The 26665-nt window shown below is 42.8% G+C and overlaps 1 protein-coding gene across 2 annotated transcripts in view; it reads left to right on the top strand.

The window, feature by feature from the left end:
- LOC8027103 (separin) overlaps positions 1–25855 on the top strand; it is a 79315-nt gene extending 53460 nt beyond the window's left edge. For both annotated transcript variants that reach the window (XM_029990995.3, XM_029991003.2), the window contains exons 17-25: positions 617–759; positions 3341–3486; positions 6607–6726; positions 8464–8631; positions 12567–12734; positions 13830–14050; positions 14981–15061; positions 17814–17981; positions 25550–25855. In XM_029990995.3, the coding sequence (XP_029846855.2) occupies positions 617–759; positions 3341–3486; positions 6607–6726; positions 8464–8631; positions 12567–12734; positions 13830–14050; positions 14981–15061; positions 17814–17981; positions 25550–25778 (1444 nt within the window). In that variant the 3' untranslated portion in view covers positions 25779–25855. The remainder of the gene's footprint in view (positions 1–616; positions 760–3340; positions 3487–6606; positions 6727–8463; positions 8632–12566; positions 12735–13829; positions 14051–14980; positions 15062–17813; positions 17982–25549) is intronic.
- The last annotated feature ends 810 nt before the right edge of the window (positions 25856–26665 follow it).

Below are 26665 nucleotides of genomic sequence, written 5' to 3'. Positions count from 1 at the left end.
AAAAGAAACAAACAAACTTGCTATGTACTGTCAAATTCACTAAACATCTACCACATCTGGCTCTGGGGAAGTTTTAGTCACAAAATATGGTCTATCAACAACCCCATAGCTCCTTTTTGGATGATCATCTCTAGGAATTTACTGAGTTTCTGGCATATTCACACATTGATTCGGCTTGCGTGAGGCTTCCGGCAGCATATAGTGTCTCCAGGCTCAGCACCACTGTTTTCATATAATGTGTCAAAAGGTAAAGGGGCTTGAGATGCTTGGTGTTGGGAAGGGTAAGTTTGTATAAGTGCACATGCACCCATAATGTTCAAATTCAAAATGTAACCAAAAAATAAAAGAATAATGTGAGGGTTGGATTTGGATGCAACTTGTGAATGTGGTTCAGATGCGGATACAACCTCTACGGAGGCATAATCTGAAATTGCTCTCTGCACACAACTCTGATTCACAAAGTCTTCTAAGGAATTTCATGCTCCTTTATGTTTATGCACAATGGTAGAGTCACCATTCTTGGGAGCTTTAGTCACCTGGAAGACCTTTAATGTGTAGTAACAGTGCTTTTGCACGTAATTGGAGCGTTCACCATATGGCCTTTGGATCTGTTCAGGAAGCAAGCTGCCATGGTTCAACAAGGACTGCAGAGGATGCTCAGTGGGCCAGACCTGAACAAGGCAGATGATCTCAGCTTCAAACTGTATTCTGAGTTCAAACCAGAAGAGCTGACCAAAGCGCTGGATCTTCTGCCGAGTGGTGAGAAAACAAATGTTTGGACAGCACACCTAAGGGGCTGCCAAAGCAATGATTAGGAAGAACCTCATTGATCTCTGTTCATATTGTTTTGTTTACAAACTCTGGTCCTATTGTGTTCTCATAGGGGTGTGTGTGGGATTATTTTATTTGTTGCATATGCCTTCCCGGTTTTGAGATCTAAAAACGTTGCGCGATGACAGCGCAGCAGAGGTTGGTTGCACTATTTTCACGGGGCGCGGTGCCGCCGGGGCCGAGATGCGCTCCAATAGCAAACTGAAACTTAAAAACCCCGTCAAATTTGTGCGGTCTTTTAGAAACCGTCAAATGCTTCGCATGCCTTCTATCGTTCTGCAATTTGTTGATTTAGTGTTTTTTGATGATGCTGAGCAATTTTCTAATTGAAACTATGCCCTTAAACACAATATTAAAAAAGTTAATTACGCTAAAATAATGAACAACCTAATAATGAAAAGACGGTGAGAGTGCAGGCGAGCTGGTGGTAGCTAATCATGTCGTATTACACCTGAGACTGCGGTGGAAGAAATCGGAAGAACTTTCAGTAGAAGGAACAGACACAGAGAACGTCTCAATTCAGCTAACTGGTTTATTTCTCAAACAGCCTTTAAGTACCCACGGAACATTTTCCCAACCACACTCTACAGATAAACTCCTTTGTTGCAGACATTTCAAACCGGATGGATACAAAACAACCCACACATGAGACAAGGACTTAACAATGGGACACTGCGGATCATCGCAGTGACCTTGACAGAGATATGTCCCGAATTATCCTAACAGTCGCGTCAAAGCGCACAAAAAAAACAAAAAAACACACAGGTGGCCCCTAAACCGTGGCGACGCACCCAGGCAAAAAGAAATCACAAAACAACACTTTTTTCCTTTTTTTTTTTTTTTTTTCCCCTTTTCTTTCTTTGGGAAAACACACCCAAGGGATCTCGAAATCGCGATCACGAGCACATTTAAAAGCAAAAAAGAAAAAAAAAATGTTTAGATGTATATAGACATATACATTGTCTCTCCCCCACCTTCTTCTCGTAAACCGAATGTGTTCGTTCAAAGTCTGAGAAACTTTTTGGAGTTGCGTCCAAGTTGCATGGATGCTTGGCTTATGCAGTTTCCGATAGAACTTATTCTTATTGTTTCTTTAACGACCCTCTTAATGTCATTTCGCTCTTTATGCAGAACTTCTGTCTCTGACCAATGCGCATTACAATTATTGCATTCCTCTATGTGCTTTGCTATTTCGGAGTTTGGCGCATGCATGCGTATATTTCTCTGGTGTTCTAGTAACCTGTCATTAAGGCATCTTGAAGTTTGTCCCACGTACCTAAATCCACATGTCAACGGAATCTCATATACTACACTCTCTTTGCAAGGAACTGAAGGTTCCCGATGGGCCTTCTGACAACCCTTGTGGTCCGACGTTCTCTGTGTCTGTTCCTTCTACTGAAAGTTCTTCCGATTTCTTCCACCGCAGTCTCAGGTGTAATACGACATGATTAACCTAATAATCCCGGAATTTAATCATTTTCCTAAATAGGCCCTTGGCCCAGGACCAAAACGACACAACCCTTTTTTTTTGTTGCGACGTGTAGTTTCCGCAATATCAAATTTGTCCACCCTTCGTGAAACATCCTGTATAATATTATATATATAGTATGTATATTTAAACATATCTGTTAAATTAAAAAAAAAAAAAAAGACACCAATTTCTTTTTTTTTTTTTTTTTTGCAGTGGAATATTTTTAACAAATCCAATGTAATCGGGTAATAATATAATAGTTCTTGTACCTGGGAAAGGCTTAGTGTACAAGGTTATGATCAGAATGTAATTTACACGTATAAAACATGCCTTGTCTCGTCAGAGGGGATCCAGAAATTAGTGAAACCGAAAAGTGAAGTTGCCGATTAACTCGATGCTGATTGGCTGAGCCACGTGACGACACACCACCTAGCTCGATACTGATTGGCTGATTCAGGTTTTGGAAGAGCCCCAATGGCTTAAAACCCGGGTTAGCGTTGGTACCTCCATTCCAGGAATTGCTATCCAGTGTATGTCCCACGCGTCAGGTTAGTTGCTAAACCAACCAATGAAGAGTGCCAAGAGCGTAGATGTAAATCCCAAAGGAATCGGACTAAAACCACACGTTTCACGTCCAACACAATTGCCCAGCAATTTCCTATGCATTTTTAATGTACATATACTACATGCGGGAAATATGAGACAATAAGTAAGTAATGGGACAAGCATGTACAGTTTCTCTAATATTGTAGGGATGTGTGCCCCAATTATGTAGAGAGCAAGTCGTTTGCTTCTTGCACAGGGGCTTCGGTGACGTCAGAACGACGCTGAGCTCTTATTGGCTTTGATTGAAAAATAATGGGTAGACCTCAAAGCAAGTTGCCTCGAGGACTATGCACTATCCTTCAATCAGAGCCAATCGGAGCTCGGCATCTTTCTGACGTCGCTACAATCCCTGAGAAAAACAGACAAACTTGCACTCTGCCTTCCTTTCTTATCATCAACCAGCTTGCTTAGCTCTTCACTCTCTTTTCCCAGAGTGGACAGTAGTGCAACTCGCAACAGCAGATGCGGTTGTCAAAAGCACCAACGGGACATTGTTGACACCGGACCTACTTGTGTGCCAGTACCGCAAAAACAAGGCCCCCATTATGGTGCACCTCAGTGGCTCTTCTGACCCTCAGGTATGGTATGCACCAGCAGTGACCTTGCTTGCTCTCTGCTCAAGACTTTGCAGTACTGTTGCGTTGAAAGTGCCACAGCAAAACACTGTGACGAATTTGGGCTTGGTTCTGATGAATATCTCTGTTGCTGTCACTAAAAAGGAAAGAAGCCTCATTCATTGAAGGTCTGTGAAGCTGTTTGGCAATGATGGCAGAACATAATGTGCCTCACTTTCTCGAGTGTGGGTCAAACAATGTATGCCAAATTAGGTGTTCTAGCCTCTTGCTAACCTGAAATAAACGACACTTCACAACAGGAAAAGGCTTGCATTTAATTATGGTGTTTGTGCACTTTGTTGCCTTATTAGCGTGTCAGCATCTTTCAATATTTCTATAGCCTATGTTCACCAGTTTATTTTGGGATATATTCTATTGCTTTCTTAGGCAATGGCACATTACAAGAGGCAACAAATTAGGTTATACAGCTTAACATGAAAAATGGTTCCGGGGGGAAAAATATGCCTTATTTTTCACTGCATCGAAATTTCAATTCTATCTACGTGGCCTACTTGGATTCCGCGGAGCAAACTTCATGAGACAAACATTTTGTGTAGTATTGAACATATTTTGAAGAGAGAGACTCTGCTGCTTCTTCAACACTCAAACACCCCTGTTGTTGTGGAAGCTTCTCCAAATTTCGGGACCTTTGCTCAACCACCTGTGTTTTCAACAACTCAGGTGGCATGAAAAACTGCCCCCACTGACAGCTTTCGACAGCACGTCTCTTTTATACACTAGAACCTCATTGATACGTTTTTCAGGGGACCGCAGAAAAAAAGTTATTTTCCGGGAAAACATAACAACCGTTAACGCACTTAGGGGGGCTCTACATCAGATAGAAAGCAGCTCTTATACAATGATTGAATTTATGTGTACTTCCAGAGCTGTTGAAGACTCGGACATGTTCACAAAAGCGCGTAATATCCGCCTGCCGCTTCTACTGTTAAGCAGTAAAAGCCGTTTCTCCAGGAGCTGCAGTCCTCTCACCCTCCACGCAGTCGTGAACATTTACATAGCGGCGCAAGGTGTCCAAAGCAACGGTCGCATCCACAAACGTGGGTGCCGTGTAATTATTCATTTCATGCTCGACAACTTCATCACTTTCTTCATTGTCGGCAGTAGTAAAGTCGGCCACGATGCTGTTCAAAGTTGACGGCGCGAGTCCAAGGTCTCTTGCGACGTCGGATCTCTTTCAGCTGGGATTGCGATCCACCGTTTGAAGTATATCAAACTTCTCTTTAAAAGAGAGAGTGCCTTCCTTTTTCGCAATGCCATGACAGTCGTCAATGGGCACAAAGCGCACATACTCAGAAACACCAGGGTTCACGCAGTTGAGCGGAAAAGAAACTAGAAGTGCAGCGTGCATGCGAATACACCTTGTGCTAGAGAAAGACAGATGAAAGAAAGAACAAGCGTTTGCCGCCTCGCCAGACTCGCTCTCCTGTCGAGCAGTGCTCCAAGGTCACTCCTGGGCAAGATGGGAAGTTGTGGCAGAGCTCAGCGAAGCCCAGCGAGGAGACAGAGACGGAAAAGAGGGGGAAAGGAGTAAAAGAAAGACGGGCGTCTGTGTGCCCACGCGTGCCGTGCGACCCGCATTGCATAGTTCAGCTCAGCTTCGCTTCAAAGCCAGCGTGGCAGCCTGGCACCCGGCGCGCCGAGACGCCGCGATGCCGACACTTTCGGACGTAACAACCGGGAAAACAAACGTAACAGACAGGAAACTAATACATGAATCTCTATAGAACTAAAACGGGACCGGCGTTTTTGAACGTAACAGCCGGGAAAACGTATCAACAGAGAATGTATCAACGAGGTTCTAATGTAGTTCTGTGTAGTGCTCTCACGGCAGCTACATACGATTTATTGTTGGGGGTTTTCTCGGGTGACACAAACTCCAGCAGGAGTGGGCCTTTGCTGTTCCAAATCACGGTGTTCGTAGCTTTTCCTTCTTACACCTGAGCCCAAAATGTGTGTGCTGGTGGTGGCGAGTCTTCGTGCTTCTACGTATATTGCATTGACTTGCTTGGTCTTGGGCTCCCAATGGTGAACCCATGTCTCAGCTCCTTAGTTATTCTGTATAAAAAATCTGATTTTACCTCATCTTTAAAGCTGTTTTAAATATGGGGCAGTTTTTCGGAGCAACTCCTAATGTGACATTGTACAAGCATAGTCATCCCCCTTTTCCAACACCATAATAATGATGCTTAGACAGCCTCACACGTGCCTCTTTGCGAAGAAATCACTACCTGAAACTGCCACGGCTGTTCCAAATATTCTGTGAAACTTGTTCATCCTCTGGGCTGGAATTGACACGCTGGGCATTCATCAGAGACTGACTTCAGCATGCTTAAATATTTTGTAGATTGCAGTGAATACTGTGCTCGCAGAGATGTCCAGCTTATGATCTAAATGTGACACTTCCATGCAATAATCCTCCAGGGTAGTTCTTCCGGTCATGTTGCATGCTTTGCAATTCAAGACTTTCACGTGGCTCTTTGATTTTGAGTTGTCTTTGGTTACCTTTTTTTCCATATGAATTACTTGTTGTTGTAATTTATGGTGTGGTAGGAAGGTGGAGTTCCACTCAAATGTACTCACAACACATCCAAAAGTATCCTTCTGTGTTTTCTCCTTGCTCATGAGAAACAAAATTTGACCTGGACACTACAGGAGCACACTTAGCACATGTGGTAGCAAAAGCAAACATGCATTTGATTCAATACATACTGCATTACTATGAATGCAGATCTGTCCAAACACGTGACAGCAGACCAAAACCGTTGCTAGTTACATTCTTATTTGAAGAGATAATTTTAATACAACAATAATTTACTCTACTCGTCGATCACCCCTCGTCCTTGGTCTTTTAACATTTTTTGTTCTGTATCTCTTTTTCTTTCATTAGTAAAGGTTCCACAAACCCGTCATATTTTTGTGTAGATATGAATTGGATGAATGATAAAACATGCTCTAGAATTTCAGTTCACATTTATTTTAAATGAAAATTCTGAGCCAAAAGAACAACATTTTCAGTTTATGGCTTGGACAACAACTGATTTGTTTCGATATATTGTTCTCTAGTTTCACGTGAGCCTGTTCAAGCAGTTCAAGACCATCCTGGACGAGAGTACTGCTACAATGAAGATGACCGAGCCTTCACTGTGGTGGTCTGTGCGGCGTGGACTGGACAAGCGCCTTAAGGTGAAAGTCTGGGTAGACGACCCAACGTTTTTTTAGTCAGTGATGTGACTACTGCATCATTTGCACCAAAGTGCTTACCCCACTACATGCTGCTACATTTTGCCAAAATGTAATATCCTTTTCATTTTTATTTATCAAACATACTTCGGTACTGCAAGATTTGTATAGACTTCTGCAGGTTTATTTGTACGCCAACTCTTTTGTTTAGTTTTCACTTTTATATAGGTGCGGTAAATGAAAACTACACCAGCAGGAGCTATGCATGGAAGCTTTGGAAGAACCCAAAGAAAGTTCGGCAGGATTGGGTTTAAAGGACACATGTAAAGGAAAAAAACATTTTTTTTTTTAAACAGGCTAGATGGAAAAAGAATATTATAAAACGAATTTACAATGAAGAAAAAGAAATTTAGAACTATATTTACGGCGCAAAACGAATTTGTAGTTGGTGCTCCGCGGGGGAGCCGCCGCTGGTCACGTGGTAGGCCTGTGCGCCGCCACGCTCCGTCGTCTCCGCCGCAAAGTCACGCCGCCGCCGCACGCCGAGCGTTGTCCGAACGCCGCTGTCGCCGCCACCGCACAAGTTTGTCTGCTTCAAGGCGCCGCCGCTGTCATCTTACGAGCGCACAGGTCTATCACGTCTGCTTTCGCTTTTTCAGGAGTTTTCTTTGGGCTCTAAAAGTTACTTATTAATTTTAGTTTCTTGTCATACTTCAAACAAAGATGAATAAGTTACTTTTAGAGGCCATAGGAAGCTTCCGAAAGAGCGCAAGCACCACGTGACAGATATGTACCAGTCACGTGATAAATAAGGGCCACTTTTCCGCTGCGCCCGCGGGCGCCAATTACAAATTCGTGTAGTGCCGTAAGCATAGTTCTAAAAATTTTTTCTCTTTATTGTAAAATGGTTTTATGACATCCTCTTCCATCTAAGCTGTTTAAAAAAAGTTTTTTTCCTTTGCATGTGTCCTTTAAGAAGACATATTAATCATTCACATGCCGATTTTAGTTCTCAAGTAATTGACATTGACATTCAAATGACAAAAGCACTTTTATTACAACCTCTAAAACTTCAAGGAAACATAAATTTAGGTGCTCAGAATTATTGTATTCTGTATTTCCTTGGGATTTGTACCTAAAATAACCATTCACAGCAGTTTGTGCTGTCCTTCATCAGTCATCATCTTGTTACCGGCCTGGTGCTTCTATGTGCAAGTAAATCATGACAGAAACAGTATAGGTGCAATTGAATCATGATCCACTAAGTTTAGTGACTTGTTGGGAATTGTACAAGGTGATATGCATCATATGCTTTGATCTGCGGTATTGAACATGCTGGGAGAACAGTGGCTGTGTTTGCAGCTTTGGGTGATTAAGCGTCTTGAAGACTGAAGGTAGGATTTGGTAATGGAGCCCTGAAGGTCACCAACCCCTGGTTATTAATGTCCTGAGTACTATGTGTTTACTTGGTCAGTTTAAGCAACAGAGAACTTGTTCAAGATGTCATTTGTATGCTGACTTTTACTTGGACATAATGAAAAATTGCGTGCAAAGACGCAAGGACAAAAGAGGAAGGAACACAGACACGCGCATTCTGTGTTCCTCTTTTGTCCTTGTCTCTTTGTGCGCGATTTTTCTTTATGTTCAACGTTTACCAACTTTCCACTTGGCTTATCCTAACAGTTTCTTTGTTGGGTGCATTTTACTGCCAAAGTGTATGCTTCTTACCTTGTTTCCCAGGAGCTTTTGAAGTCCATTGAAGAGGTCTGGATGGGCTGCTGGAAAGGTGTCTTCCAGGGGAAGATTGCAGATGCCACTGCCTACCAAGCCCTCAAGTCAAGCGTGACCACAGTTCTTGTGAAGGCTGCCAAGTACAAGCTGCACTGCTGCAATAAGCGTCTGCTAGAGGTAAGTCTACTTAAATCCAGCAGGGACTGCCTCCCATATCAAGACTTTTTCACACGTCGCATTCCTGGAAAGATGCCTCTTTTATGCTATTCAGGCTACTGTGAAATACCACTTGAACAAACTTTAAGGAACCTAAAAAAAGTTTGCTTAATTGAAAGTTTACTCAGCTGAATCTATTGAACACAATGGGGTTTCTGAAATTTTACGGAAGTTTGTTCATCTGAAAGTCTGTTTGTTCATCTGAAAGTTTGTTTGTTCATCTGAAAGTTTGTTTGTTCATCTGAAAGTTTGTTTGTTCAGCTGAAAGTTTGTTTGTTCAGCTGAAAGTTTGTTTGTTCAGCTGAAAGTTTGTTTGTTCAGCTGAAAGTTTGTTTGTTTAGCTGAAAGTTTGTTTGTTCAACTGAAAGTTTGTTCTACTAGTATTTGAGTGTACTTAACTCAGGACTATTCTGAGAGGGAGATCATTCATATTTACTCACTTAATGAATGCACCCCCCCCCCCCCCCCCCCCCCCCCCACAACGGGTACCAATATTTGGACTTTTTTTTTCCTTTGCGTAATGAATGCACCTCCAATTTTCGGCTCCGCAAGTCTCGAATTTCTTCTAACCTAGTTAGCCACCAAGCCCATTAAGCCAATTTTCTTTTGCCACCAAGCGGTCAGGCCAAACAATGCCAGCCAAGCCGCTCTCGTAATGGCTGCAAGTGCGTAGTTCCGGAAGTGATCAACCGTGAAACCAAGCAGCGCGCACACTTGACGAAGCTTGTGTCAAGGAATTGTTTAGCTTCGGGCATTCTTCGCCTATCGGAGGCATTGATGTCAACAAACACGCCGTTGTCTGTGGTCCGCTCTCGGACAGTGAAATCGTGAAAATGGTTAGGCTCAAGAACGGTCACGTTGCTCTCCAAACTGAATGAGCTTCATAGGGCTCTTTTTCTTTGGTGAAAGGAAGGCCGAAAGCGCCCTAAAAAGGTTTGCAATTTATAAAGCATGGTTACTGTGGCGTGCCCCCGACCAGCCGTGGGTGCTTCTTTGTCAGTGGAGACTTGCCACAATACCTTGCCGTGTCATATTGGCACCTAATATGATGTTTGCACGAAGTGTGTAAATGCAAACATTTTACACCGCGTAATGAACGCACCCCCCCAATATGTGTCAAATTATTGGGAAAAAAAGTGTGTTCATTATGCAAGTAAATACATACTTGTTGTGATACAACCGACAAGCGCTATTTTTATTATAAGATATAGTAATTGGAGTGGGATATTTGATGCTGTCGGACATTGGATCTCAAACTGGATCCCCAGGGTTCCCCAGCATATTCTCTTAGGTTCCTGGAGCACCGAAATTCTTGCAACCATCTTTGTCCCAAGTAAAATGTTTTTTCAAGCACAGTAGTTCAGCATGTCATAGCCATGCATAGAGACACTACATGCTATGTGACTAGTGTATTCTAGTGTGTGCATTAATTGTGAACAAAGTCTCTAGGCCCTCATACTGCTTAGACGTAACAATATTGAAAGTGGCAGGGGTTTCTCATTTGTCACTTAAGGCAGATGGAATCCCTCGAGATCAAGAAGTCTGGGAGCCTCTTTTGTAGAAGGAAATCAAGAGACATGAATTTGTTTTTGTGCTTCGTTATTTTTTATTTTGCTCGGAATTTAAGTAGTTGCTATGCCAGATCATGATGTACTAAAAGTGGTTATTTTTTTATATCCACATTTTTGCGTAAAAGCATTTGGCATCATTACTGTGGGGAGCGTGCGACACCTATGCGGGGGGCATGCTGCTCCGCTTTGGCAACTGGTGGGCAGCGTCCGCGTTACGTCGCATAGTGGAAGGCCGCCCTTTCAACCTATTCTAATGTGCCCGCAGCATCTTGGCCGCATCTGCACCTTCCCGCAGCCATGTTTTTCAATCTTGCTCCTGAGCAAAGTTTTGGCAACCTGACATTCGAAAACCTACCCATATCCAGCGTTGCTGTGCATGTGTCTTTCTTCATTCAACCCGCAGGAGTTGCTCGAAGCTCATGTTCAATCACGTCTCCCGCAGTTGTAAACAGCAACAACAGCAACACACAGCCAGGTTTTTCGTTTATCTGCGCTGAAAGATGCCTTTATGAAGTGTCTGTGTGTTTGACAATCCGGAAATCACTACGGGTCGACATTCATTAGTGCCAGCACTAATTGATTAAATCTATGCGAGAAGTATTTTTTGTTCCTCTTGTTATCATACTGCTCTTCACTCGCTGGGAGACCAAGTAGACGTACTGGGATTGAGATGATTGCAGTGCTCTTCTCCGGCGCATGGAGAATTCTGTGTTCTCCACTTCTGGGTCTTGCGTAAAAGAAGGTTGGCGCCGGCTGTGGTCCTGTGTATTTCGTATAGCGCTTTGCTCGGATAAGTCAACATCGATAAGAAAGGTTGGCTGCTATGCAGGATGTCTTATGTGTCTGCTGCGGTTTATCCAAAACGATTCTGCTAGGAGCCACACTGTGGCGCCACTGTGTTGCCGCACCTCACGAGCTCACGAGCAGGAGCTCGAGAGCTCCTGCTTGTGAGCTCACGAGCAGGGGCACGCGGGACGGCGGACAGACATACGAACATGGCTAGCCCCTAAGGAGCTTCGCCCCTAAAAGCTATTCATCATGTTTAGGGTTCGGAGTTCCCTTCGACTAAAAACATAAATAAAATGGTTTTTTTTTTTTTTTTTTTTTTATTTATGCCATTTTGCTGGTTTTTGTACGGTCATCACCTCAGACGGTCACGTCGTCAGAATGGTAAGGAAAAAGAAGCGCGCTGAAGCTTATGCCTGCGAATTTCGCGATTTTGAGCTGTGTCCTGACGGAAGTTGTAGCGAAGATCACGTATGTACATGTGCCGTTATTCTTTGAGTGATCACAAATATCACAGCTACAAGGATCATCCGATTCGGTGTCCGATGGACATGGTGTTTTTTAATATTCACCGAAAAAGAAAAATGGTAAACTTTTTTGGGAATAAATATACACCGAAAAAAACCATAATTGTATTTTTGAAATAAACACCGAAAAAAGTACGCCGAATTTTGAAAAAATAAAAACCGAAAACGCGGAACTCTAATCATGTTTTACACTTGTCATGTGCGCCAGCAAGACCACTGTTCAGTATGGTTCACTTTGAGGTGCATAAGGTTATTGCAGTGTAAACAGGAAGATCTGAGTTTTGGTACATAGAGACCAACTTGGCTCTCTGACGTCATATCACTGCGGTGGCACTGCTGTAGGCAGTGCGCATGCGCAGCGCCTCGCTTCTCCCGGATCTGGTTCCTGCACGCGGGCTGTGGGGCCAAACAAGGGCTTGTTTTGTAAACAGTGTCTTGGTGTATACGGTAAATAAAATAAGCACAAATGACTGCCCCAAGGTATTCAAAAGTAATTTCAAAGTTATTGTAATGTAATGTCATTACATTTATTCTGTGGTAATTTGTAATTTAACTTAATTACATTTGTGCAGTTTTCAGAAAAGTAATTTGTAATGTAATTTAATTACTTTTTGAAAGTAATTTTGCCATCTCTGGTTCTCTGTGTGATCGGTGGGGGTTTACGCGGGACACATCGCAATGCAACATTGCCGGAATTTTCAGTCAGTTGCGACACATTGTTATCGAAATGTCTCACCAGCTGATGCTGTCCATTCACATCACATCAGGTGATCTCCAAGCATCTTCTTCTATTGTTGTTGTTTTGTCTGTGAAATGTGTAGTATTATTGGCCCCATTAAGGGCAGGATAAGAGGGACCACACCACAAAGTATGGATATTTTTTTGTTTTAATAATGTGCACACATTCCTTTTTCCAAATCCATTTGTTTCATTCCTCAAGTACTAGGTATTCACAATATCTATTGTAGATTCCAGAGGCATGTCCAAGCAGTGTGTAATCTTGTTATTGCAGGCGGTGCTCGACTCTGACCTGACCGCCTACCAGCTGTCTGTTGCTGTGTGTCGTCTGTTTGGCATTGCACACTCCCATCCCGCCCACGACAGTCTGGTGCAGCTCATGCAGCTGCGAGCGGTCAAGGACAACCCAGAGCGGCACCCGGTCATTCTCATACTTGACAAGGTGATATTTTGTTTGTACTATTCATCAATATTCATAGTAGGCGATACATATTATTAAACCATGGAATGCTTTATAACAGAAGCCTCAAACGTCATGTGACATCACAGTGTCGTGTGGCTAGACGTGGCATGACCATGACATCAGTGTCGCATCACACCACGAATTGACACTAATGTCGTGCAACGTTCAATTTCTTCAAAACAAATTTAAATGATTGCATTTCAAATATGGCATATCCATTTATGTATTACAGGGCTTGAGATAAAGGTCGCCGCCAGTCTTTATATCATTATTGTTTTTTCATGTGCCTGGATTTTGTCAACACTTATTCTGCCATTGTATTTGTGAATCATAAGATTCAAACGGGTGCCCTTACCTTCTCAACCCTGTTGCAGAAGAATTACTAGCAGATATACTGCAGTTTTAAGTTGCAGCTTTTCCCGATAGCCAACTTATGGGAAATGTCTTTAGCAATCTGATACATGCTGCAAACATGGGGGCTGTTCGTGATGAGAGTAGACCCTGGATGTGACAATGCACTGCACTTGGAGACCTGGCCATTCCATAGAGAGATTTGGTAGTAAGTACGGTTAGGTCCTGCCTTTTCATTTACTCTGAATAACACCAACCATATACCTAAGCATCTGTGAAGAATGATTGTTCGGGTTCAATAGAATCGCTAGATCGCGGGTTTGATACCTAAAAACCCATGGGTTTGTTTCCCCGAGGTCCCAAATTTCCTCTACTCTTTTTGCCTTTAAATAAACTGTCTTTTCAGTTTAAGCACTGTCTTTATGATTTACAAGCTCCAAGTTTCTGCACTGCTTTATTATACCAATGCCGAGATCAGTAAGGGTTCCTTGGCCTTCGGTCAAGAGGGGTTCTTCAAGATAGAAAGAACCCACGAGTTAGATTAATATAATTCTGCATGTAAACTGTTATACTACAAGATACCTTTATCTATGACAGTGCCTGCAATATTCCGACACAAGCACCTCAGCACTTCCCCACTGTATCACTCCACATTGTGATGTATGGCTGTAGTAATCTGTTTTGAATGTTGCTCAGCATTCGACCCGTCCCCCCGCGTCACAGGCCATCCAAGCCCTGCCCTGGGAGAGTGTGCCCATCCTGCAGAAGAACCCCGTGAGCCGGGTCCCGTCACTGGCCTACCTCCAGGCCCAGCTGTGGTACTACTCCCAGACTTTAGACAATGTCTACATTCGGGGGGCCGACACATCTAAAACCTACTTCATCCTGAACCCCAGCAACGATATCCCCAAGACCCAGGCCCAGTTCGAGAACGTCTTCAAAGGGTAGGCCTTCCCTTTCTCTCTTGGAGGACTTTCTCCTTGATGGCACTTGTGGTTGCGGTTACGGTTACGGTTTGTTTAAATGACATATGTGTCATTGATAGGGCAGCCCTAAAGCCATTCTTCGAAGTAATGGCACTTGAGCCATCTTGTTACCTTAAATCATTGTTGCCAGCTGTCTGAAGCTTTATCCAAAATCACAAAAAAATGTTTTTTTGTCCTTCAGAAATGTTTAAACAGCCCGTGACAGAGCAAAATACTGTTGCCGGAGCTTTCTATCACTGTATATTAAAGTTAGGAAGTATAAGTAGCATTTTCGATTTGTACCAATCTCCAGTTCTTCTCTCCGCAGACAGTGGGATCGGTGGCCGAGTGGTCTAGCGCACACCAGCTCGGAGCACGTGGAGCGAAAGCTCGCGCTGCTGAACCCAGGATCCTGGGCTCGATCCCCGCCCCTGCCCGTTTCGATCTAAATGAGCATCGTACCGGCGTGCGGTCGTGTATCACTACTGCGTGGTGCACGTTAAAGACCCCAGGCTAGCGGTTGTACCGCACTGGCTAAATTGCTCATCTACAGCTGAGACACCAGACGCCCACCAAGGCAGACTAACTTCTGGCTGTATAAACATACACACAATAATTCGCTTTTTCCTCCGCAGACAGCATTAAAATGGCGGCACCCACAGGAAAATCGGAAACTGGAGTGTCAAAAGCGCAAGTCACTGGGCCTTTTCTGTTCAGCGATGATAGAACACATACAGAAACGTCACAAACCCCATGACGGTGCGCTTTTGACTCTCTCTGATTCGTCCCATAGTTTGCAGCGTCGGGCGCGTGCAGACATAAAGTGAAACAAAGTATGGGCGGCACCAATTCCTCGCTGAGCGGTCCTCTTTCTTTTCCAACAAGCTCTCCTTCATTGTTTCTGAACAGGCAGGGTTGGCCAGGCGTGATTGGACAGCCCCCACAGAAGGAGGAGTTCCAAGCCGCCATTGCTGGGAAGGATGTGATTTTGTAAGTAATTTTGCAATTCTCCCGTGAGATGCATTTGTCCCGTTGAACTTAGCATTGGGTATCTGTACAGTGATGCCTGTTGATCCGAAGCCCTGAATTAACATGTTTTGAGTAGCAATCCTGGGTTTGCTTTTTTATTCTGATTTTTTTTTTGTTTTCTTATTTAATATCCCATTTCACAACCTTTATACATACTTGCACAAAGAACATTTAGTCAGTGTTGGGAAGTACTTTAAGTACATTGTACCTAAAGTACTACTACTGCAAGGGAATATAGAATACTTTTACTTTATGTATGTACTTGTACCTTACTTAAAATATTTTTTTCTGGTACATTTTGAGGAAAGCAGTGCAACTCCCAACTTCAAAGTAGGTACATTGCCCAAATTTGGTCTTGTGAAATCTGTGTCACAAAAAGATGCTTCATCAACTCTGAAGCCACTTGACTTTATCCAATATTTGCTGCCATTTCCAAAAATAACTGATGCACCCCCGATTACCCCTTGGGCAATTGCATACCATTTAAAGGATAAAAAAAATACTAAGGGGAATGAAAGGGCATCATGAAAGATTATGTTAAAAAGTACTTGTGCTTTACTTTGGAAGTACATTGCAGTTATAGTATTACTGTACTTAAGTACATTGCACCTGGTGTGCCTACTACTTTACTTGAAGTAAAGTAGTAGGTACCTCTCATTTACTTTGTACTTCACTTCAAACGCTTTTTAGATGTACTTTACCCAACACTGCATTTAGCACATGAGAGCTATTCCTGAACTTTTGGAGAGAATTCTGTGGTTTACTCCTGCTGAAGTGAATATTTCTTGCTGTCACACTACTTCTGTTACATTTTTGCAATTATAATATCAGGTCACTTGCTTCTTTTTGTGCATTACCGTATTTACTCGAGTAATAGCTGTACTGTTTATGACAAAAACCTTAGGGTTTGCTTTTTCACGGAGCACGCAGATTGCCAATCGCCGCGATCGACAGCATGATTTCTGCTGTTTACAGGACTGAAATAACGTCTTCTTGCGAAGATACCATCTGTGAAGATTGAATTTGTATGGAGAATCCTGTTCTCGATCTGGTTATTCGCTATGTCATTTATGCCCAACGCAATGATTGGCTGTATATGTGTTCTGTGGGAAAGTAGGCACAAATAATTCATAAATGCTTTAATTCCACTACATGAGCGAACACTGTAGTGCCGTAACCTGCACCCCGCTTTATCATGCCAAGTAGGTGCATGAATCCTTCTTATGCACAGCACTTCGGAGTCCAGCCATATATTCTTTAGCTTGGGCTTCCCCTTTTTTAGGTCTCATACCTTCTCAACTATGCAAGGTGTTTGATTTTAATTTGAACAGATCTTTATTTAAAAGAAAGAGGTAAGGGTTAAACAAGTTCTGTCTTCACCATGTATTTATCAGGCTCAGCGAACATTAGATGAGGGGATAATTGTCATGGTAAGTTGGCTAATTAACTGAAATTTGTTAATTAACTTGTTTATTGGTTTTAAGAGTCATGTAGTGATCACAGTATTGATGGCCTGATTAACTTAAAGAATTTGCAAAATTCTTTAAGTTAATCGAGATATTATATGATCAATTTTCTCGTTTTTTAACCCAATTTAAAAGTTGCATGCAAAAAGAGTGCCGCAAGTCCTGCTTACAATGATGCTTAGAGAGTGATGTAATGATTTCAGTTACGTCGTCTCATAAGTCGTCGGCGCACCCACAAAGGACAGGCTGCCAAGATAGCGGCAAGATGATTGAAATGACACGCCACTTTTCCAAGTTCTTCTTTGATTTTTAAATTTTTTGTTTGTTGTCTTCTCTTTTTACATCTTGTATAACACTTTACTGTTTGGAAGTAGTCATGCAAATCTTAAAACAGGAAATAATTGGATTTAAATGTTAGAATACTACAATTGTTGTTGTAGAAACATACTTTAGTACTCCCCATGCCTGGCTTGGTGGCCTCATTTGATGTTTTTATTTATTTATTTATCAATACTGTCAGCCTTCTCTCGACGGCTATTAAGGAGAGGGAGAAATAAAAGGGAAAAACATACAATCTTAGCATTTAACAGCAATAAGGACACACAAAATACTATTACATTTTCAAATAACAACAATCAACCACAATTTCTTTTAATTTGAAAACAGCTCTTCCAAGGAAGACTCAAAATGAGACGCGTCTGTTAAATTTATGACACACTCCGGGAGACTATTCCATTCTTCAATTGCTGTGCGAAAAAAGAGTATTTAAAGACGTCTATTCTACTACAATAAGGTAGAATACAATTCTGTGGAGGGTAGAATACAATTCTGAGGTTTCTGTAACCTATGTACTCTGTTTGCTTCTCTCCCCAATCGGAGCAAAGGCTCGAAGTGCACGAGCAAGTAGATTCAGAATATGACCCCGATGTGCGTGAGCCTTTTCATCAATAATGGTCAGTTGTACCATCTGCACTAGGCATCCTGACAAAACCCATTTTCCTTTCCAAAACAAGTGAGCCTTGGGGAAGTCCCGACCCTGCTTCCAAGCGGTTACGGGGAAACTCGTGCCCCAAAGGGTGCAGGTACTGTGGCGGGTCGAATCCCGAGCGTGGAGAAGGCTAAAATTATGGTTTCATGTCAAAAGATCCTTGGGTGGTCGAAATTCATCATCGATCCTCCACTGGAGCGTGCCAGATGCCGTTCATTGGTTTGGCAGGTGAAACCTCCCAAATTTTACTTTGGTGCAGGTACTGCGGCCACGGCTCCGGCCGCGAATACCTGAGCGGGGACCTGATTGAGCAGACGCTGTGCCGTGCATGCCCCATCCTCATGGGCTGTGGGAGTGGGCGCCTCAAGGTGTCTGGCCCCAAGATTGAGCCCTGGGGAGTGGTCCTGCAGTACTGGCTGGGCGGCAGGTAAGGCATCAGAGTCGCTCCAAGGTCACTTTGCAGCACTACAGCTTCCTTGCTTACGCTTTCTTTATGCCCAATACTGCAACAGCTTTAGACAACAAATGGAACCATTACGTATAGTGTATATGTGTAGCTTTTGGAACAGCTTGTTCATGCTTATTATGACCAATCCCTAAATGTAGAGGGGCCCGAGGTTTCAAAACCAACTGTCTTTTGTTCAGGGCGACCGTGAGCGTCGAGGAGCAGCCTCCCTTTCTTCTCGGGTAGTAGTTATGATCGTTGAACCAAAGCTGTTTCTTCTTTCAAGGGTTTGTCTGCTTTTTGTTTTTTTCCCCCTCTAAAAGGTAAATTGCCAACACATCTAATGATGTTTCCTGGTATAGCGAGAATGTGCCACAATTTCACTAGAGGTCTCTGCCAGGGGTTTGTCTCGTGCGAGGGTGGACATATTCTCGAAATCGGTACCGATAATTCATGTTGCAGGGCTCAGCAACAGTGCTGCGCTTGTGGTCAAATACTAGCAGAATAGTAGTACTTTTTTTAATGCGAAAGTATTAACTGTTTAATGGAGCAAAGCCAGCGTTGTCTGTAACCGTCTGTAGCTGTAAAACAGAAGTTGAATTCCCATTGACCAGCAAAACTGCAGTTAAATTCCTATTCGCCAAAAGTACAGCAACACAAATGCTTTGTCATGGAAGCCGGCGAGGCCGCTCGAGGTCAAAGCGGACGTGCCTCAGAAATAAGACACAAAGAAAAACACAGCAACGCAGATGCATCATCACGGGAGCTGTAAAACCCGCGGGGTTTGCCATGCCTGTGCGGCGGGGAAGCATGATGTCACTGCCAGAGCACCGTGTGAAAAAAGAAGGCTTAGCGCGCTGCTTGTAGGGATGCACTGCATATAGGAATGCTCTGCATGTAGGAATGCTTTCCCATTCCTACATGTAAGCAGTCTTATGTGTCTTCTTTAGTCTTTTTTTTTTGCAAATACTGCTGATTTTATCAAAGGAATCGTGGCAAAATGGAAATACATGCAAAATAAATCAGTGTCAAAATAAAAAATAATTATACGATCACTTGGTGCACAAAGTAGAAACAAATGCTCTAGCAGCATCATGGTTAGTAAAACTGTTGAACCTGGATTTAGCGAAGCCCGATTTTACGAATTTCCCGATTTAACGAACAAATACGGATTCCCCGCTCAGCCTATGCCCGCAAAATGATTTTCTCGATTTTACGAAGTTCCCGATTTAACAAAATAATTAGTGGGTTCCGGTGACTTCGTTAAATCAAGTTTCAACTGTATTGTAAGAAAGCCCATTTCATTCTATGACTGTCTGAGGAAAAAAAGAAAACTTCAAACTATTTGTGCGTGGTTGGTAGAGCTTTGTCGGGTGGCATATTCGGTAGAAAAAGTTATGTATTCACCCACGTTCATTGTTTACTGACCCTTAATGGGAAGTATGCAAAATAGCAGCGTCCCTAGCAGTTCAGGTGCACCCTGGGAGCAGGAGAGTGTCGACGGGTAGTTTCGGTTTGGCCGAGTTGTGCACCTGTCCTCTACTATCGTCTTCACACCGCCATTGCTCACGTCGTCGTGGATTGCTTTAGACTTATGCGCGACGCATTGAGTACCCTTTTCTTCTCTTTGCTACATATCAGACACAGTGATTAACGAAACAATTACAATTTTGCTGGACGGGAAGCGAGCGAGAATGCCATAACGGCAAAGTCGATTGAATGCAGATTGATGTACACCGAACGCCATGCCAGTTCACTGCGTGCATTTGTTTGCAACCTCGAAAACGGTTACTGAAACTCGTGCTCCAGTGTTATAACACCCTTGCTTTGCCGATCGCTATTTTCATTTGGGCTAATGTGGTACAAGTAGATGACGAACATCGCTATACGAGAATGTTTTCAAGTGCAAACATGCACCTCTTGCAATGTCGCTGTGAGGTTATTGGCCACGGGAAGGATCAAAACACAGTCGCAGTGTTGGTGTGCCCATATCATAGAATGTGCAGATTCCTTAGGCATGCATCTTTCAGCCCCAACACTTCATGTTTTATGAAGCTTGCGATTGTCAAATAATTTATTGGCAGCTGTTTCCTGTCCTGCCAGGGGCTGGTCACACTCATACTTTTGCGAGGGTTTTTAGCTTTTTATAAAAATGGAGTAGTTACTAGTCTCAGTGGCTGTTCTTGAGGTTGCACACAGTGAGCTGGCACGGCGGTCGGCATACGTCGATCTTCATTCGCTCGACTATGCCGTTAAAGCGTTTTTGCTCTCTCCCCATGCCAGCAAAATCCTAATTGTTTCGTTTTTCGCTGTGCCTGATATGTAGCGACGAGTAGAAAAAAGTACTTACTGCATCGTGCATATCTGTGGAGCAATCCACCACGACGTGAGCAATGGCAGTGTAGAGACGATAGCAGACGACCGATGGACAACCCAGCAAAACCGAAACAGGAACTACCTGTTTAGTCTCCTGCTCCCAGAGTGCACCTGAACTGCTAGGGGCACTGCTATTTTGCATATTGCCCATCAGTTTAAATGATAATTAATGTCTGCACTGCAGTTACCCAACCCGTTGGGTAAACTGCTGAGATACTGATGCATTTCTATAACCATTAAAAATAAACCTGACATTCTTGTTCTGTATTTGGTCCAATGCATTTAGTGCCTATTTGTGTGAATGGATCCCAAAATTGATGTTGACACACTAAAATTGGACGAATCAGGGTCTTCTAAGTTAGGAGTCGAGTACTTGAAGTGGCCAATTTTAATGTTCGTCTGAGAAAGAATTTTCACAAGGCAGTAGAGGAAACCATGCCGATGTGTTTATCCCATCGAAGATTGGAGCTGATCCAGAGACCTAGGTATTTCAATTAGGTAGCTCCAGTTAAAATTTGTTGGTTTAGATCAGTGGTTAGGAATCGCTTATGTTTCGGGACCCCTTCTGGATCAGCAAAGGTGACGGGGGACCCTATCCACCTGGGAAGAGGGGGGATAATACTAGATGATTACGATGACAAAAGGGTAAATAAGAAAAGCTAAATGCATGCCAACCAACTTGGAAGCTATGAAGCATAGACTAATCAACACTACTCACTCGACACACATGTAAAAAAGTCAGCATCAAATTTTTTTTAAAAAGAATTATTGTTTGGGTGAATGTTTTGAGGCCTTCTTAGGGTCTCCAAAATCGGAGTCTACAGACCCGGAGTTTGAGAACCACTGGTTTAGATAGCGAAATGAAAGAGGCTTCTTTTTGTTAGTCAGTCATATCATCTGCCATGTATTGCACCATCTCGCAACGTTGTCTAAATCGTCAATAAGCTCAATCTGGTCATTCACACAATTAACTCCATTGCATATTACAGAATCGTCGATGTAAAGACTTATTTTAACAGAAATATCATCAGGAATATCATTAATATACAATAAGAATAAAATAGGTGCAGGTGCAGATCCCTGGGGGAAGCCAGAATTTATCGAAAGTGAGGATGAACATTCATTATTAAATGCTACACATTGGTAACGGTTTGAAAGTTAAGCCTTTATCCAGTCAACTATCTGATGTTTTTAACCCCTTGTCTCTTAATACTAACAAGTGTCACTTGTGCCACCCCTTACAGACCACAAAGCCCGACCACGAGTGTGGCTCTCGTTTCGGTTATGGTGCTTCTTTAACATGCATTATGGCAGATAGCACAACTACCCTTGTTGCTTCATTTACCTTGGGTGGTTTGCTTGTTTGTTTTGCTGTTTGACAGAAAGAACACTTCATTCAGCAAAAAAAAAAAAAAAAGCAGTTGCTTGTGAGCATTTACAGTTTAACCTCGATTTAGCGAAGTCACCGGGACCCCCTAATTATTTCGTTAAATCGGGAACTTCGTAAAGTCGAGAAAGACATTCTTCGGGATAGGCTCCGCGGGGAATCCGAATTTGTTCGTTAAATCGGGAAACTCATAAAATCGGGTTTCGTTAAATTGAGGTTCAACTGTATTTTAAAACAACATGGCTTTGTTGCGGAGGACCGCTTTAGCCGACAAAGAGTTACGAAACCTTCTTTTTGAAAAGGACCACTGCTCAGGCATATGTGATGATGAATCCTTCAGCCTTTCTGCTTTTTAGGAATTGAACGGTAGTTTGATGGGCAGTGAGAGGAGTGATGAAAACAATCTGAATCCTCCATGCATTCCATCACCTTCGGCGTCTGCATGTCAGTGGGACTCAGACCAGAAGTCCTGATGTAGAGTAGAATATGAAACCTGGAACTCGAGGAAATGTTTCTTATTTTACTGCAGATTTCCCATCTAAAATAAAATTGTTTTGTACGATCCTCGAAAAAAAAAATATTGTAGAGCCCTTCCACTTTACGTGAGGATGGAGGACCAGCGAAGCTGTTAGGACAATGCCTAGAGGACGATGTCTAGGACGATGCCTAGAGAACGACATCTGGGATGACATCAAGGACGTCTTCTAAGACGACTTCTAAAACAACCTTGAGGACGACCTCAAGGACGACGAAGACGACTTCTAGGACAACCTTGAGGACGACTCCTAGGACGACCCTCAAGGAGTACTTCAAGGACGACCTCGAGGACGACTTCAAGGACGACCTCGAGGATGACTTCAAGGACGACTTCAAGGACGACCTCGAGGACGACTTCGAGGACGACCTCGAGGACAACTTTAAGGACGATCTCGAGGACGACTTCAAGGACGACTTCGAGGACGACTTCTTGGACGACCTCAAGGGCGACTTCTAGGACGACGCCTAGAGGACGACTTCGAGGATGACTTCTAGGAAGATGACTTTTAGGACGACCTAAAAAACAATGTCGAGGACGACGCCTAGGACGACCTCTAGTAATAAGAAAGGCTGACTCACGCCGGTTGCCCCCTCTTTTTGCTTTTATTTATTCATACTTGACCCCTCTTTGTTCTTATTTATTCATACTTGCCACAACCAATGGGGAATTTGCCGTCAACATGTGAGGACACATTTTTTTCCCAGATCCTAGCATATAACAGCTTCGTTCTAAAATGAGTAGGCTGGGGTTAAGTAGTTTCTCAGTTTGTCTAGAAGCTTTGCATGCAACACATTATCAAACGCTTTTGCAAAGTCAATATAAATTACATATAACTCGATTCTTTTTGTCCGGAGCAAAGCAAGGTCATGAATTGTTTTGATTAGTTGAGTAGTAGTAGAAAACCTTTGTCTAGGGCCATTGTGCCTTTTTGACAGGACATCTTGATTTTTAAGAAATTCAGATGTTTATCGATATTGTCACAAATGACGATTGATGAGGCAAAGATAACTGAAGAAACTAAACGTTTAATGGGGCGAACTTCTGCCGAAACCAAAAAAAGGAAACAGAAGAAAACAGCAGAGCGTCGCGGGCATTGATGTCGGCGAAACCGCAGGATCGAGCGCAGGGGCGAGACTGACTCTGGCTCACGACGCTGTTAGCGCGAACACGACATCTGTGCATTTTCGCATTCTACTTCTAAATAGTATTAGCGAGCACGAAATTTTATCGCTTACATCATAGGATTAAATGAGCTCTTTCCGTAAAAATAATAACTTGGGTGACATCCCTTGATTTCAAAGAGAAAAACTGAAATAACCGGCGATCGCTTGTTCGCGCTAACAGTGCCGCGCTCTGTACACGCGTGGGCTTCTGGAATAATCGGCATAGAAGGTTCGACGCGTAGAACATTCGGGCCTGGAGCAAGCAACATGATTCTCGAATTTTCCAGAACACTAACCTGCAGGTATAAACAAAAGACACGTCGCTCCCAGGAATCGAACCCTGGCTTTCCGCGTGGGAGACAAGCACGATAACCATTAGGCCACGCGCGCGCTGCCTGCTTGGCCAGCTGCGCGCGCGGCAATATTGCAGATGGAACACGTCAATGAAATAGGCTTGTAATTAGCAACATCCTGCTTGTTTCTTGTTTTATGTACAGGTTTAATTCTGGCCATCCTCCAGTCAATTGGTAAAGCCCTCTCAGTTAGACATGCTGAATATTATCATTAAGTATTTGGATCCAAACTTTGCATAATGTTTTAGAAGCGCATTCGCTAAGTTGTCTGGACCACAAGACATCCGTGGATCCAGGTTTCAGAGCAAGCTAAAAATCCCATTTTTGCTTAAGTGAATATTTTCAAGTGATGGCAAATAATCGAGCTTTGTAAAAGGAGTAATAATTCCATCATCACACATGAACACCAATCTGAATTGAGCATTGAAATGATTGGCTATTTTTGGGGAGTCAGTTTCAAGAGTGTCATTATTTGTAAAAGCATTTGAGTTTGTGGTTGCTGGGTAAGATGTGCCTCCGAAACTTTCTAGGTGAGCTTGTCATAGAGTTGGCAAGGGAAATATTATAGAACTTAAATTTATCTTTGTTTATTTGTTCTTTTAATTTTCAGGCAAGGTCTGGGACTTTATCTTTAAGAGACGAACTTGCATCTTTTTTACACTTCAATTTCAAGTGCCGTAATAGCCATTTTAAATTAATAGATTCACATGTTATGCATGGATTGTCATGGCTTTGTTTCCGAGTTCGAATGGATACATATTTTTAATACAATGATTCACAGTGTTCTTTAACCTAAGCCACAATTTGTTTACTTCAAAGCAGGACTGACATGAGGGTTCCAAAAATTTGTTGTACTTTAAATCAAGCATATCTAAAATTTAATTGTCATCAACGTGAGCAAAGTTGAGCATTACAAAAAAAAATTCCATCACGTTTCAAAATTTAATTTGAAAGCCATAGAAGCACTGCACTATGGTCAGAGATACCTTCAACCAACTTGCAGGAAGAGAATTTGGCCACTGAATTCCCAATAAAGAAAAGTTTTCAGTTTGGCTTTCTTCCAAGACAACTAATATTTTAAAGCAGTGTGCTGTCTCTAACAAGGTAATCTCTACTCAGGCTTTAAAAAGTAAGGCTTGTTCACACACCTGCATTTGACTGAACTTTCTCAAGAAAACACCTTCACAAAAAACTCTAGAAAGTGAAGATGGACTCGTTTAAGAAATGACACTTCTAACATTTTTGTTTTAAATGTCCTTTTTTGTATTTTGTATGATCTTTCTCTCTCTTACCTACTCACCTTTTTGTAACTAATTATTGCATTACGACGAGATAACAGATTGGCACCATCTGTAAAGTAGCCCTGGCTCACTTCTTGTCTGCATATGCATACTTCCTCATTGTTTATGTGTCGTTCCATTATCATGGGCCTGAAATAATTGTGACAACTTCATAGGGAGTGCATCGATTTGATTGTACGAATATTGCAAAAAGCTTCAGTCTTGTTTAGGACCAGAAGCGTTCAGGGGCCACTTGCTCGCTGTCACCGGGGGTACCCGACAGACCGGTGCGTCATCTTGTCGTAAGACAGTTGGTCAAACGCAATTGTGTGAACCAGCTTTGAATACATTGAGCAGTGTGTGCAAGATGTATGATTAGCTTGCTTCCACCAGTCACTGTTTCCTCACTGACAAACCTTTGCTGTATTTTCTTCCCCCACATTTGATCCCCAGTCCTTGCGTCGTTGCCAACTTGTGGGACGTGACCGACAGGGACATTGATCGGTTCACGGAGGGACTTCTGACGTCTTGGATTCCCACGCTGGTGACAAAGACGCACGTTCCCGACATCACCAAGGCTGTGCAAGTGGCCAGAAAAGCCTGCAAGCTGCAGTACCTCATAGGGGCTGCTCCCGTCGTCTATGGGATCCCTGTACACAGCATGGGTGCTCGACAGTCGTGATGGACTTTTCTTCATGCTTATTGTTTGCCTTGTGCTTCTTACTTTTGTAGAATAAAAAAGTGCTATTGACTGAAGGGGAAAATACATCTTACTCTACAAATATGTTGTCTTGGAGTTTAGGTAATAATCCTGTTCAATTGTCGTTTTATATTTGCCATGCGGGTCTAGCTTGCACACATTATTTTTTATTTCCCATGTCTTTTTTTTGCAACCCAAGGATTCGTCAGATTATTGTAACGAGAGTTTGGCGATTATCGATCGACAAAATCTAGGAATGCTACAGCAGTTTCGATTTTGTAAGTTTGGTCAGTAAATTAATAGTATTTGCCGTGGGCTGCACCACTCCTCCAGCTATTGTTCTCATTCTCAATACCGCTAAAACTGAGTAGTGAATCCATTGCTTCACGAGGTCCATTTTCCTCTTGATCAAAAAACTGTACTGCATGGAGGGCATGCTGCTTGCGGTCCCAAAATAATGGCAGTGTCTGGAATAGAAACTCTGTGATCCCTTTCGAGCAGTATTTTTTCTTTTTTTGTCCGTTTTAAGGAAAGGTACAGACGAGCAGATCACTCTGATGGTAACAGCTTGGAGAGTCCTATTTGAGGCAAAGGGTATTGCGCCGACGAGCTTGACTGGAGACTAGAAGCTATCTGGTGACTGGTATAAAGTTTGCAAATGACAAGAGGACATGCTTTGCAGTACCTGCAGCGCACAGCGGACTAAAGGTCCATATACAGCAGTTGCCATTCAACAGCAGCTTTTAACAGTGGAATGACTACCACCGCACCTCTAAAAATCGTATTCTAAATTCTAGTAGAAATCTGAGGCACGACACATGCTTAGATAGTATGCTCATTTGGAGAATACATCGTAACTCGATTTATTT

Source organism: Ixodes scapularis, unplaced genomic scaffold (genome assembly GCF_016920785.2).
Source record: "Ixodes scapularis isolate PalLabHiFi unplaced genomic scaffold, ASM1692078v2 PGA_scaffold0__279_contigs__length_252992795, whole genome shotgun sequence".
Lineage (NCBI taxonomy): Eukaryota > Metazoa > Arthropoda > Arachnida > Ixodida > Ixodidae > Ixodes > Ixodes scapularis.
Note: the sequence above shows the minus strand (reverse complement) of the source record. Positions and strands in the feature narration are given on the sequence as shown.